A 14,754-nucleotide genomic window follows, 5' to 3' on the forward strand; every position below is an offset into this window, starting at 1 on the left:
CCCCCCATCTCCTTTCTCCCCCCATCCTTCCTCCCCCCCCCAACTCCTATCCTCCCCCCCCCATCTCCTTTCCTCCCCCCCCCATCTCCTTTCCTCCCCCCCCATCTCCTTTCCTCCCCCCCCATCTCCTTTCCTCCCCCCCATCTCCTTTCCTCCCCCCCCATCTCCTTTCCTCCCCCCCCATCTCCTTTCCTCCCCCCCCATCTCCTTTCCTCCCCCCCCCATCTCCTTTCCCTCCCCCCCCATCTCCTTTCCTCCCCCCCCATCTCCTTTCCTCCCCCCCCATCTCCTTTCCTCCCCCCCCATCTCCTTTCCTCCCCCCCCCATCTCCTTTCCTCCCCCCCCATCTCCTTTCCTCCCCCCCCATCTCCTTTCCTTCCCCCCCCATCTCCCTTTCCTCCCCCCCCATCTCCTTTCCTCCCCCCCCATCTCCTTTCCTCCCCCCCCATCTCCTTTCCTCCCCCCCCATCTCCTTTCCTCCACCCCCATCTCCTTTCCTCCCCCCCCATCTCCTTTCCTCCACCCCCATCTCCTTTCCTCCACCCCCATCTCCTTTCCTCCACCCCCATCTCCTTTCCTCCCACCCCCATCTCCTTTCCTCCACCCCCATCTCCTTTCCTCCACCCCCATCTCCTTTCCTCCACCCCCATCTCCTTTCCTCCACCCCCATCTCCTTTCCTCCCCCCCCATCTCCTTTCCTCCTCCCCCCCCATCTCCTTTCCTCCCCCCCCATCTCCTTTCCTCCCCCCCCCATCTCCTTTCCTCCCCCCCCATCTCCTTTCCTCCCCCCCCATCTCCTTTCCTCCCCCCCCATCTCCTTTCCTCCCCCCCATCTCCTTTCCTCCCCCCCCATCTCCTTTCCTCCCCCCCCCATCTCCTTTCCTCCCCCCCCATCTCCTTTCCTCCCCCCCATCTCCTTTCCTCCCCCCCCATCTCCTTTCCTCCCCCCCCATCTCCTTTCCTCCCCCCCCATCTCCTTTCCTCCCCCCCCATCTCCTTTCCTCCCCCCCCCATCTCCTTTCCTCCCCCCCATCTCCTTTCCTCCCCCCCCCATCTCCTTTCCTCCCCCCCCCATCTCCTTTCCTCCCCCCCCCATCTCTTCTCCTCCTCCCCCACCCTTCCCCCCTTCTCCTCCTCCCCCTTCTCCTCCTCCCCCACCCCTCCCCCTTCTCCTCCTCCCCCACCCCTCCCCCTTCTCCTCCTCCCCCTTCTCCTCCTCCTCCCCCACCCCCTCCCCCTCCTCCTCCTCCCTCTACCCCCCTCCCCTCGCTGTCAGAAACACAGACACTGACAGACAGAGAATGAGAGACACACACAGACAGACAGACAGAGATAGAGAGACACTGACAGAGACACACTGGGAGGGGGGGGGGGGCATCCCAGCACGCTGTTGGAGGGCTCCCGGTGCTGCAGTCGGTAAGTAGAAAATGTTTTATTTATTGATTTTTTTAAAATTATTTCTTATTACATTTTTTTTGATTGATTTATTGGTTGATTTATTGATGATGGCTCTTTATTTGTAAAACTGAAGTGTTTAATGTTTGTAAACTTCCCTTTAACCCCCCCCCGCCCCCCATTCCCTACGCCTGATTTGTAACCTATGCCTGATTTTCTAAAGTGTAGACAAGGTTTTTTTCGAGCGTACAAAAATCTTCACTTACTCCATTCTAAGTTAGTTTGGAGTAAGTTTTCACTGTGGAAACTTTGAAAACAGGCGTAAGTGGCCGGACACGCCCCCTTTGGAAAAAAAAGATTCTGTTCCAAAGTGAAACTGTTCTAACTGACTAGAACTGGAGCAAACTAAATGGCGAGAATTCCGATTTCCAAGATACTCCGTTCTACACCAGTTGCTCCTAAAAATCAGGAGCAAATCATGGCGAAAGTTGGGGCCTATATTTCCACTTTGCTGTTTTATTTATGTGGCTTAATTTAAATTATTGGATCATTCAAATTTTGTAATACAATGATTTATTTTCAGGTATAAGCTGTATAGCTTGCCTGTACAAATCAGTATGCTAAGTAGCACATAGAAAACTGACTATTTGAGCAGAATTGATAGACTTAAATAGATCTTTTGGGGGGCGGGGTGGGGGCGGTTGTCTATAAAATATAGATTTTAGAGCTGCACTTTGACTAACTGGGGTTGCTAGCTTTGCTGCATTTTGAAGGCTCGCCACAGAAATGTGTATTTTGTTTCAGAACTTCAGCTTGTATTTGCTCACCATCCTAGCCACGACTGATTTTAAAAGCTGTGATTCAGCAGTGGAATGTTGTTTGCGCCCAAACTTCAGATGCCAGACCCTGTGGGAGACACCAGTCACGTTGCGGTCAATCCATTTTTAAGACTTCATTTCTTCCTTGCCTACCTTCTTTTCTCTCTCCCAGTATCTCCTCCAAGTTGTCTGTGAGCATAGATGGATTATTTTATTGTGGGAAGGAACAAAGGCAACTCTTATCTTGTCTCACCCAACACCCTACTGTGAGCACATTCTAAAAGGGGGGGTCACTGAATAGTTATTCTGGCTGACCTGTCTCTCTTTTCCCCCCCCCCCCTCCCCTTCAGTTATTGGGATGCTACATGCATTTTTTTTAAGACAAATATTTGGGGGTCCGTTGTATATATGAGTAATTGATTATGCCATTATAAAGATGTGCCTGAAGTATTTATTTCAGAACTTGTGAACAATTTAATACTTGATTTCAGAGGAAAATAAAACTGCATTGTAGGAGTTGAAGGTGGTTTGAGGATTTGGTCTGTTTGCCTGCATTTCACCACAACAGGATTTTATGTGGTCCGACTGTAAGATGGCATTCAAAATTGAGGCTAGAAAACGTGTTCCAATTCACAAACTAAATTTGTGTTTAACGTGCATTTTAGTGCATTAACCAGCAGGAGGAGTTTTTGCAGTAATGAGCCTCCAGATTTGTGCTGCTTCCCATAATATCTGAAAAGAAAGCGGCTAGGTCAGTGAGGTGTGTATGTGATGTTGTAACCGGTAACTTTGTGTATATTGTCTGCATGTATAAACTACACTTGTATTCCATGTGGGTGTGGCGAGTAATATTTCACACTTATTTTTTTTTATAAACATCTGATTATTAAGTTTACTGAACATGTGTAAATTCATCTGATGTAATAAGATGGCTCTATCTCCATTAGAGAGAAATAAAGAGCTGAATCTGTATGGACAAGGAAACTTCAAATGATTCCTTTTCCGGCTTCTCTTTTTTTATATATAAATGAAAGCAAACTTGCTAATGGTGTATGACTATAAATATATCTCTTTTATTCACTCTAATGGAAGTGGAGGGATAGATTTATCCTGTGCGCATTACTGTCTTTTGCTGCTGACTAATGGAACATAATGTTATCATTTATACAGTTCTAGGTTTTATAAATTGTAGGCTGAAAATTGTGTGTATCTATGAAGATTAAGAACCCAGTTCAGGGACATAAAATGCTTCATGTGATCTAAAGGGGTTGTCCCATGCGACTTGAGGGGTTGGCAAAATGCAAGCTCCTTTGCTCCAGCCGACAAAGCCCCTGCCTGTTCTTTCTTTGCATGCTTGCGCACAAAGCCGATTTTCACTTCATGCCTGGAAATTTAAAAAGCTGGAAGAATGGAAAAGGCTGCTTCCTGATTGGATTTTGACAAATCAGGAAGCATCCATTTTACTGAATTTAGAATCGGCCTTTACAAGTCAAGTCCTGGGAAGCTTCCAACTTTTCAATCGCAATGGGATTCTTCATTTTATGTTTGAGGAGGATGTTCCTTTTTTGTATATGGGGAATCTATTTCTTTGTGTGGGGGTTGGGGGGGGAGCGGGGGGAGGTCTCACTTCGTGTAATGGGAGGTTCTTGCTTTTATTATTTTGGTTATGGTAAGGTCTTTTTATGTGTTGGTTCTTCAGTTATATCATTTATTAGTATGGCTTACCTCTAGCTTAATCTTTGGATAAAAATTAAAGTAGGTCTTGTATTTTTTCTCTTTGGTTTAAATGGTGTTGCGACTTACCACCAGTGTTTTTGGTGTTCAGTCCTTCAGAAGCATGTTGTTGCTACTTCAGTGAAAGTCCTTTCATTGGGCCCAAGTTTCGGGCCGCGCCTAGAACGGCGCAGCCCTGACCTGGACGTCCGTTTTTCGCGCCCGAAAGTGCGTCAAAAAAAACCTTCAGATTCTCCGGCTCCCGGCAGGTCCTTTGGAACTTGGCGCAGCGCAGCACGAGCTGTGGGGGGCGGAGCCAGGTCCCTGCGCTGAAATCAGTGCCGGGACCTCTGCACAGGCGCTACAGTGGGCGCGCGTGTGCAGCAGCTCCAGGCGCCAGAAACTGTGTGGGAGGGGCCCGAAGCACGCCGCCCCTAGCCCTGGCCGAATGTGGGCTCACTGGGGCGGCGAAGATCAGACTGCACCTCCCTCGTCCAGCTCCTGCTCGGCTCCAGCTTCCTCCCCTGTTCAGCTGGCTCTCAACCGCCCCAGCTCCTGCTCCGCTCAGCTGCCCGCTCCCCCCTCCCACCTCCCTCCTCCCTTCCCCCCCCCTGCAGCTCCCACTCCGACGACCTCCCGCTCCGTGCTTCGCCCCCCCAGCTCCCACTCCTCCTCCTCCTCCTCCTCCTCCTCCTCCTCCTCCCCCGCCCCCTCCTCCTCCTCCCCTTGCTGTCAGAAACACATAGACACTGACAGACAGAGAGAGAGAGAGACACTGACAGCAAGAGAGACACACTGGGGACGCCCCGTCCCAGCACGCTGTTGGAGGGCTCCCGGTGCTGCAGTCAGTGAGTAGAACTTTTTTATTTATTGATTTTTTTTTTATTTCATTTTTTATTAATTTTTTTTGATTGATTTATTGGTTGATTTATTGATAATGGCTCTTTATTTGTAAAACTGAAGTGTTTAATGTTTGTAAACTTCCCTTTAACCCCCCCCCCCCATTCCCTTTGCCCAATTTGTAACCTACGCTTGATTTTCTAAGTGTAGGCAAGGTTTTTCTGAGCGTACAAAAATCTACACGTACTCCATTCTAAGCTAGTTTGGAGTAAGTTTTCACTGCCTAAACTTTCAAAATGGGCGTAAGTGGCTGGACACGCCCCTTTTGGGGAAAAAAAAATCTTCCAAACTGAAACTGTTCTAACTGACTAGAACTGGAGCAAACTAAATGCCGAGAATTGCAATTTCTAAGATACTCCATTCTAAACCAGTTGCTCCAAAAAAACAGGAGCAACTCAGGCCAAAACTTGGCCCCATTGTCCCACTTATGTTGCCACTGGTTGATCCTGGCATCATGTTCACGCACTGACTTCTAAAAGCTTTGGCATATTCCGTGTTTAATTGTTAAGGTGCTTGCATGTTGTTTGCCACTACTTGATTCCCTTTAAAAATAAACTATTGTTTTCCTAATGTTTGCTCAGCCATGCCTTTCTGTATGGACGGAATCAAAAATGTTCCTCATCCGGCCAAAATCAAAGGCAAACTCACTGCCTGGCAGTGAATGGTTAAATTGATACTGGGACGTGTTTAGTATTGATTTTTAGCTGGTTGGAAACTACCAAGCAAAGAACAGGTGCTTATACTTGGAGTAAGGCCACATCTGAGATTAATTTTTTCGTGGAATTTGGACAAAGTAACGTGTTTTTGGTATGCTTCTATCCTTTGCAGTTCACCCTTCATATGCAAAGCATTTTCTGGTTTGTCTTCATTCTCTGTCCGACTTGGATTGCCTGATTTGAATCACTTAGAGCTTCTTATTTTTGTGGCGCCTGCCTCATTGCATCTGCTACCATCACCAGTCACCACTACTATAAAAGAAATGAGGATCCAGAACAGGGCCTGGTACACACCATGGCTAGGGTGAGATGATTCAGCTCTCGTCAGTTTAGTGTTTTGGTGCAGTCGGTGATCTTTTCATTTAAGAAGAGATGGCTGATGAGCCTAAAGTCAGTAATACATTTCCTGTGTGGTTAATTGTGTGGGGAGCAATGAACTGAGAATGGACAATGATTCAGCTGTCCAAATATCATTTTTTGGTTATCTATAGAGATTGTTTGTCTAGCTTATCAAGAGTAAAATGATTCACTCATTGAATTGGGCGTACTGTTGAATAACTTGGATCTAAATTGCTTGCCTGCAATTGGAAGTTGTATATTTGCCTGCAAGATGAATATTTAACAGTTAAACAGATTGCTCAAATGAAACTTATCTGCCATCAGATAGCTGTTGCTCAGTTTCACAGGTTTTAAAAAAAACTCTTAAGGGCCACATGCAGGATTCGTTTTCTTAAAGGTGCTGTGTGTGTTTAGTGATGTAAATTAAATTCCATTATTGCTGACATCTGCCCTTTTTTTATATAGTTACCCATCGATTAAAAAGATACTCATTGCAATCTGCAACCGTAAGAATATTTGCCGTAATACATTTGTAATCTCTGTAAACCCCAGCTGAAGGAGGTTTGAAATCAAAGTAGAAAAATGTGAATCTTGGTTTTGTTGCAAAAAATAAGTCGCAATATTATATAAATGAACATAAGAAATTGATGGGCAGGAAAAGACCAGCAGGTTTATCAAGCCAGACCACCATGACTAAACACTTATTCCCTCCCACCTACTTCTGAAGCCATGTAAATTCCTGGGGGAGGCAAAAAAAAAACAGGGTCAGTAAAGGAAAAATTAATTGGAAAATTATTTTCCGACCCCCTCAGGTGATTAAACCCAGTCCCAGAGATCACATGAACCAAGTGTTATCTATAAAGACTTCTACATGATGTGATGTGATCTCTGCCCCAGTCAGGAACCGGTCCTGCTCCCTCTTGAAGGCATACAGCATGTCAGCTCCCACCATACCAGCCAGCGGGCAATGTATTCGAGGCTCACAGCGAATAGGAGAACCACCTAATATATCCAGTCTATTCCTACTCTTCTATAGTTTAAATTTTGTCTTCGTATCCTGTTAAACTGGGATAGCCTATCAATAGAGACACCATCCAGCTCTTAAATTATTCTATAGACCTCTGTCAGCTCACCTCCAAGTCCTATGCTGCTCTAAACTAAATAGACCAAGATCCTTGAGCCTATCTGAGTAGCTGAGGTTCATTCAGCTAAGAATCATTCTTGTAGCTCTCCTCTGTACGATTTCCACGGCCCTTAAATCATCCGCCAAAACTGTACGCAGTACTCCAGATGCAGTCCGATTGGCCCTATCAATATGCATGGCGCTACATTTATCTATATATCTACAAAAGAACAAAGCAGTTGCAAGCGAAGTTCCACATATTTCAGCACTTGGTAACAGCTGCTGCACAGATACTGGAATTTGTGTTAAAATGTCAGTTGCTGCTCCTGAGTGGCTGAACCATACACACCAGAAAAGTTATGATTCATCGCTGATCTCTGCTGAGTTAGCTGATCTCGGTGATGGGGGTGCAGCAATTAGCTTCAGTATATATGAGTTGTAAAGGGAGAAATGGACCATCATTCCTGTGCCTAATTGCAGTCAGTGACCCCTGCTGGAACTGCTCATGTCGATGTCCACTAAGATTATGATGCTCTTGCAGCTGAATTGCCTGCTGATGTTTACTGTCGCAACTCACAAATAATGAAGAGTGGAGAAAAAATTAGCAGTTTCAATATCCTCTACGCTTATTAAGTGAGTTCAATTTTTAGCAGTGTTTCTGTGGTGGGGCTGTATTGTTGGAATACTTCATCCTGAAAATGACTTGAATTTATACAGCTTTTTATCATGTCACAGAAGCATCCCAATTACAGTGAATACCACAACATCATGCAGGGTCTCGTCTAAAGGACAGTACCTCAGACAGTACATCATCCCGTCAGTATTGCACTGGAGTATCAGAATAGTTTGATGCAATCAAGTTGTGGAGTAGAATTTTAAATCCACAACTTTGTGACTCAGATTTGCAAGAGTTGTCAGTTGGGCCAAGCTACTATCTCCAGGCTGGAAGAATAAGCAGGCTCCGTCCTGCTTTTAGAACGGCGGCTCCTGTTGGGTCCATTGAGCTGGATGTCATTTGCTGAGTTTACGGCTCCAGCACTGCATGGCGTCACTAACAATATTCTAATTGTAGCAGAATTTGCATGTTGTTTTCCATTATCTACAAGGAATGCCACTATGAGTTTGAATTTAGGTTATACTGTGTATCTGACATTTCAACCGTGTATATATTAAGTTCTGAATGCAACTATCTGACCTGTTTTCTTCTTCATTACAGTAACCCTCCACTCAGTGAGGAGATGCTTCCACCTGGGGACTGGATGTGTCATAGGTGCACGGTTCGCAGAAAAGTAAGTGGGTCTGCTTTTACACAATGCATAGGAGGTGGGTGGGGTTGCTGACCCATCCACCTCCACGGAGGTGTGTGGGGTTGCTGACCCATCCACCTCCATGGCACGAACCTGGTATTGCAGTACTTCCAGGAACGGTGCTTGGGCTCTAGGCCATTTGGCTAAGAGCATTAGCGCAGGGTGATCCTTGATGTGTGCAAGGTGACCTCTGGCGTTTGTGATCTGACAAAGAATTGGAAAGATTGGCTACGATTTTAAAAAGAAGAAAAAAAAGAAGAAAAAAAAATCTGCTCCATATCGCTTCTCGGCCTTTTGGCTAAGATCAAGTGTATTATCTGTTCTTATCAGTTTAATATCCCCTATGGGGACATGATATTGAATTGATTTTTGGACAGGGAGCTGGATCAGGGGCATGCCCCGTCCACTCCATGCACCGACCTGACCTAGTATTGCAATATTTCCAGGAACGGTGCAACTTCGCCTCTCGGCCTTTTGGCCTAAGATCAAACACATTGGCGCAAAGTGATCTTTGGCGTTAGAGTTGATCTGGAACGAAATTGGATTAAAAAAAATATATAATAAATAAATAAATAAATAAATAAAAATCTGCTCCATATAATATCCTTATTTGCACAGTACTACATGTAATGTGATTTACGGATTGTACTAAACTCTACCTTGAAATGAAATGCACGCTAGTGCATTGTATGGAACTGCTGTCAGCATCCAAACGAATTACATGGAATTGCGGACCGCAAGGTACTGAACTATTTTCCAATGTATTGTGAAAATTTTATATGAATAAAGTATATATATATTTTTTTTAATTTAGGGTGGGGGAGAGAATATTAACTTTTCTCATCCGCTATCTCCTCCCCTCCCAAAGGCAGTTTCATAGGAACATAGCCCTCTGTTAATTCACACCACATAGCCACACTCCTGCGTGAATCTAGGCAGTGAGTTTCAGTAGGCTATTTTTTCATTACATGAGATATCGTGGTTAAACCCTATTCAGTTGTCAAATGATGTGTGCACACATGCGTTTTCTGGCAGTGATCGCTGGAAGACGATCAGCTTTTCTTTCATCCGAGAATGCTTTGTATCTCGGATATACTGAGGTCACTCGTGATGTTCACACCGAGACCAGCGCTTCATTTCAGCTGTGCTGTCAATGGATGCTGAAGTTTGGTGCTTAAAAAACACTCATCGCCATCCTGTCCCCCACTACCCTCATGCCTCCAAATAAAAATTGAGTGAATTGTACTTCAAAGACTTTGGTAATCTATTGTTTAAAATCATACTATTTGGAAACATTTTAGCAATCTGTCCTTAATTGTACAATGGCGTTAAATTATTCAAAATCCACATGGCATCTAAACTACGTGTGAGTGGGAATTGGAGGTAAGTCCATTTGTGCTATTCACATAATTATAAGTCACTTGATCTTGGGTTCAATTCAGTTAAATGTGTCAATTCTGAAGCATTTTAGCTTTCAGTTTTTCTTTTCTGTTAATTGCCTCAGTCATATATTTGTTACCCCTCTCATACCATTTATTTCTTGGAACACTTTTGTCTCTTTTTTGGCAAATAATTAAAATGTTCTCCTTTTTTTTTGTAGAAGCAAGAGAAAAAAGAAAGACTAGGCCAAGTAAATGGAGTTATGGACAAGCAAACGGTTAAAAGGACAGTATCTCCTACTGTGGACATGGAATTCCCTGACAGAACCCACAGTAAAGCATTGGATTCCAGGGTGGACAGTAACTGTAGATCATTTGCACAAGCAAAAAACTTGGAGAGGCGTGTTAGCCGGCCCGGCACGCCAACGTCAAATGCAAGCACTGACACACCCACTTCTGAGCAGAACGAGGTGGACGATGACCTGATTGATGTGGACGATGAAAATGCTGCCATGGAGATGGACTGCTCACAATTGCAAATAAGGAATCCATTTGAAATACTTATAGCAGCAGCTATGGAGCGAAATCCAACTCAATTTCAACTTCCAAATGAACTGACATGTACCACAGCACTTCCAGGTGAGGGAGTCAGTGCAACTGCACATAATGAGTTGCTTATCTTTTTAGTGAGAATCATCATGCCTTCATCTTGTAAGTTCCAATACCGCTCTTGCAATCTGCTAACAAATACAGTGCAAGCATAATTACAAATTGCAGGTTGCATATATTGTACAAATTATAATGGTCATTAAATCATTCCAGATAAATATTTGAATATAATTGTCACATTGAGATTTCCAGGTGTGTGAATAGCTTTGTATCAGTACAAGTATTGTTCAACCATATCTTGCATGTATATGGATTTTATTTTGGACAATTGAATCATGGCAATGATGCAATTGGTTTGCCAATGTTATATTTGGGTCAGGTTTGCATTTGTCCAGCCTTCCCTTTAAATCATTACTACGCTGCAGTATAAAACTAGTATGCCCACCAGTGTGTTAGAGTAGAAGTTCTAAACTAAAATTAGTATACGTTCTAAAATAACCTATTAAATAGCACACTAATGAGTCTCGATGAACATGTAATTCCTATATTCATACTGAATATTCAAAAGAGAATTTCATCCACATTGGATGCATTCACACTAACTAAATGAGCACTTGATTAAGTTCAGCAGCTGCAGTGTTGCTGTTTCTCACATGGTAATTTTTAGTGGGTGTAAGGAATCCCTTATCATTGTCCATGATTTGACATGACTTGTTGTGTTTTCACCATTGATGCCTCTTTCAATTACAGCCTGAGAAACTTCACACAATTTTTCATATTTTTAGTCATTTATTGGTTACTCACCTGTACAGCATCAGTGCCGATCCACTTCAGCATTGTGCAGCTGTCCGTCAGTGGAAATTGAGTCTTCCTTTATCAGAGGGAATAAATTGCAAAATGGCTGATCCCAAAATGGTGGGGTAGTCTTTAGTTGTATGTAGTGTAAGAATATTACAGAATTTCATATTGCTTGGTGTCACTGCAAGGTCGACCAAAGGCCAAGAGGACAGTTTTAGTGTAGTACTGTTCTTGAAGCATCTACTGCAAATAAACATGAAATCTACTGTAATATAAACACTTGTGAAAAGCAGCTAGTGAAGCTGGCATTAGTCTAGCAATGTTAACTTTGGGGCGTACCAGTCCCATCAGAATGCAGTGTGCACACAGATCTTCTGTTAGGTGTTCAGATTTCAGTGGAAATGTGCATGGCCATGAATATAAAGCGTTAGTGCATCTTTGGGGTGTTAGTTATGTTCTGACTATCGAGTAGAACCCTCTTTCAGTTCAGATCAGTTGCTGTTACCTTTTTTGAATTTGCGTTGCAGCTGACCGGTTGGGCAGTGGAGAGCAGTGAGCCTGGAAAGAATGTTCGACACAAGTGCTAACCTCATGGCTCAATATCCTACACTTTTTGTAAAGGGATGATATGTAGCAAGTAGATTAATTGAACCCAGACTTGTGTCTTTTGGATTCTTTTTTAGTAGCAATCTGAACACTGACCCTAGCATGGAATGGTGTCCGTGCTTACAATCTATAGTCAACTTAGGGTCAAGCTGTTTGGAACTCCTCTCCCCTTCCCCCGGCCAACAAATGAGTATTTTTTGGTGCTATAAAACAATTAGCAATGCAGGAGAATCCTGTTTTATACTTAATTTCTAATCATTCTTCTGAAATAATATTCCCATTAAGTAATGATTCATTTACAGTGCAGCTGAACAGATGGAAGATGTCAATCTCTTGGCTGTGCTACAAAATGCTCAAAGGGTTAGAAACCCAAGTGTGTGAAATACTTACCATTTTGGGAGTGGTAGTAGAATTTCTGCAGCAGACTTGTTTTTATTAAACAAAGAGATACTCTGTGGTTTCACTACATCCTGAGATTCTAACTTATGCAGAGATAATTTCTCTAAATGTGTCATGATGCCATATATGGCATTCTATGTTGGAAGCTGTTTAGTTACAGGCTTAAAAGATGCCTTGAGATGAAACTGAGGAATGATGTCTTGCACAAGGAGATAGATGGATTGTTTTGTACCTACTCATTCTGTGCCCGTATCAATTTCCCCTTCTGTGCCCGCCACACCAGGTACCCCTCTGCCGGTTTTTAGTCATGGCATTTATTCAACTTAAAAACATAAGAAATAGGAGCAGGAGTAGGCCATTTGGCCCCTCGAGCCTGCTCCGCCATTCAATAAAGCAACATATTTTTAGGCTAATGCCGGTTGCTGGGAAATGCACGGAAAAAGTATTGGCTGAATTCTCCCCCCCCCCCCCCCCCCCGAACCCCCTTCCAATCTTCTTTCTCACTGCTGCTACTGTCAGGCACTTCTATTAAACCTGCATTTTGACAAACATGGCTCAGAAAACCAGTAGTAGAATAATGCCCAGATAATCTGATTGTATTTTTTTTAATGCCCAGATCGTTTCAGCATTGTTTCATGTGGTTTTTCCATCCTTTTATATTGCATGTGCAGCAATACCAAGTGGTTATGTCTGTAATGTGAAGAGCGAATGGTGATTTTCTATATCATATCTATATTTGGCGAGATGTGTTTCCCCTCACTGAGAAAATAATTGTCTTCGGGTCTGGTTCCCTTTTCCCAATGATTGATTAGAAGACAACACTGGTCAAGGCCTGCTGCATTGCAAACAAAATGATCAACTAATTTTATTTAAAGCAAAACCACTATTTGTCTCATATCTATGGGAGGAAATAACCACCTAATACATGCTGAAATAAGAACATAAGAAATAGGAGCAGGAGTAGACCATACGGCCCCTCGAGCCTGCTCCGCCACTTAATACGATCCTGGCTGATCCGATTATGGACTCTGGTCCACTTCCCTGCCCGCTCCCCAAAGCCCCTTATTCCCTTATCGGTTAAGAAATTGTCTATCTCTGTCTTATATTTATTCAATGTCCCAGCTTCCACAGCTCTCTGGGGCAGCGAATTCCACAGATTTACAACCCTCTGAGAAGAAATTCCTCATCTCAGTTTTAAATGGACAACCCCTTATTCTAAGATTATGCCCCTTAGTTCTAGTTTCCCCTATCAGTGGAAACATCCTCTCTGCATCCACCTTGTCAAGCCCCCTCATATCCTTATATGTTTCGATAAGATCACCTCTCGTTATTCTGAATTCCAATGAGTAGAGCCCCAACCTACGCAACCTTTCCTCATAAGTCAACCCCATCATCTCTGGAATCAACCTAGTGAACCTTCTCTGAACTGCCTCCAAAGCAAGTATATCCTTTCTTAAATATAGAAACGAAAATTATACACAGTATTCCAGATGTGGCCTCACCAATACCCTGTATAACTGTAGCAAAACTTCCCTGCTTTTATACTCCATCTCCTTTGCAATAAAGGCCAAGATTCCATTGGCCTTCCTGATCACTTGCTGTACCTGCATACTAACCTTTTGTGTTTCATGCACCAGGACCCCCAGCTCCCGCTGTACTGCGGCACTTTGCAATTTTTCGCCATTTAAATAATAACGTCCTCTTTGGGTTTTTTTTCTGCCTAAGTGCATAACCTCACACTTTCCAACATTATACTCCATCTGTCAAATTTTTTCCCACTCACTTAGCCTGTCTATGTCCTTTTGCAGGGTTTTTGTGTCCTCCTCACACATTGCTTTTCTTCCCATCATTGTTTCGTCAGCAAATTTGGCTACGTTACATTCGGTCCCTTCATCCAAGTCATTGATATAGATTGTAAATAGTTGGGGTCCCAGCACTGATCCCTGCGGCACCCCACTAGTTACTGATTGCCAACCCGAGAATGAACCATTTATCCCAACTATGTTTTCTGTTGGTTAGCCAATCCTCGATCCATGCTATAATATATTACCCCCAACCTCGAACTTTTATCTTGTGCAGTAACCTTTTATGTGGCACCTTGTCAAATGTCTTCTGGAAGTCCAAATGCACCACACCCACTGGTTCCCCTTTATCCACCCTGTCCATTACTTCCTCAAAGAATTTCAGCAAATTTGTCAAACATGACTTCCCCTTCATAAATCCATGCTGACTCTGCCCGACTGAAGTATGCTTTTTCACATGTCCTGCTACTGCTTCTTTAATAATGAACTCCAACATTTTCCCAAGCACAGATGTTAGGCTAACTGGTCTATAGTTTCCTGCTTTTTGTCTGCCTCCTTTTTTAAATAGGGGCGTTAGATTTGCAATTTTCCAATCTGCTGGGATCTCTCCCGAATCCAGGGAATTTTGGTAAATTACAACCAATGCATCCACTATCCCTGCCGCTACTTCTCAAGTCCTGAGGATGCAAGCCATTGGGTCCAGGGGATTTATCTGTCTTTAGTCCCATTATCTTACTGAGTACTACCTTCTCAATGATTGTGTTTGTGTTAAGTTCCTCTCTTCTCCTCCCCCCACCCCATGCCCCCTTGACTATCCACTGTTGGGATCTTTTTAGTGTCCTCTACTGTA

General features: G+C 43.7%; 1 protein-coding gene and 1 non-coding gene across 3 annotated transcripts in view; both read left to right on the forward strand.

The window, feature by feature from the left end:
• phf12b (PHD finger protein 12b) overlaps positions 1-14,754 on the forward strand; it is a 94,222-nt gene that overhangs the window by 26,328 nt on the left and 53,140 nt on the right. Inside the window, exons 3-4 of one of the 2 annotated variants that reach the window (XM_070857135.1) lie at positions 8,221-8,293; positions 9,912-10,329. The exons of the other annotated variant lie outside the window; for it this stretch is intronic. Coding sequence (XP_070713236.1) covers positions 8,221-8,293; positions 9,912-10,329 — 491 coding nt within the window. The remainder of the gene's footprint in view (positions 1-8,220; positions 8,294-9,911; positions 10,330-14,754) is intronic. 2 annotated transcript variants of the gene reach the window in all.
• LOC139227219 (U2 spliceosomal RNA) lies at positions 8,590-8,773 on the forward strand. The gene has a single exon (XR_011587412.1). It is a non-coding gene; the product is annotated as a U2 spliceosomal RNA (small nuclear RNA).

This window comes from Pristiophorus japonicus, chromosome 16 (assembly GCF_044704955.1).
Source record: "Pristiophorus japonicus isolate sPriJap1 chromosome 16, sPriJap1.hap1, whole genome shotgun sequence".
Classification (NCBI taxonomy): Eukaryota; Metazoa; Chordata; class Chondrichthyes; family Pristiophoridae; genus Pristiophorus; species Pristiophorus japonicus.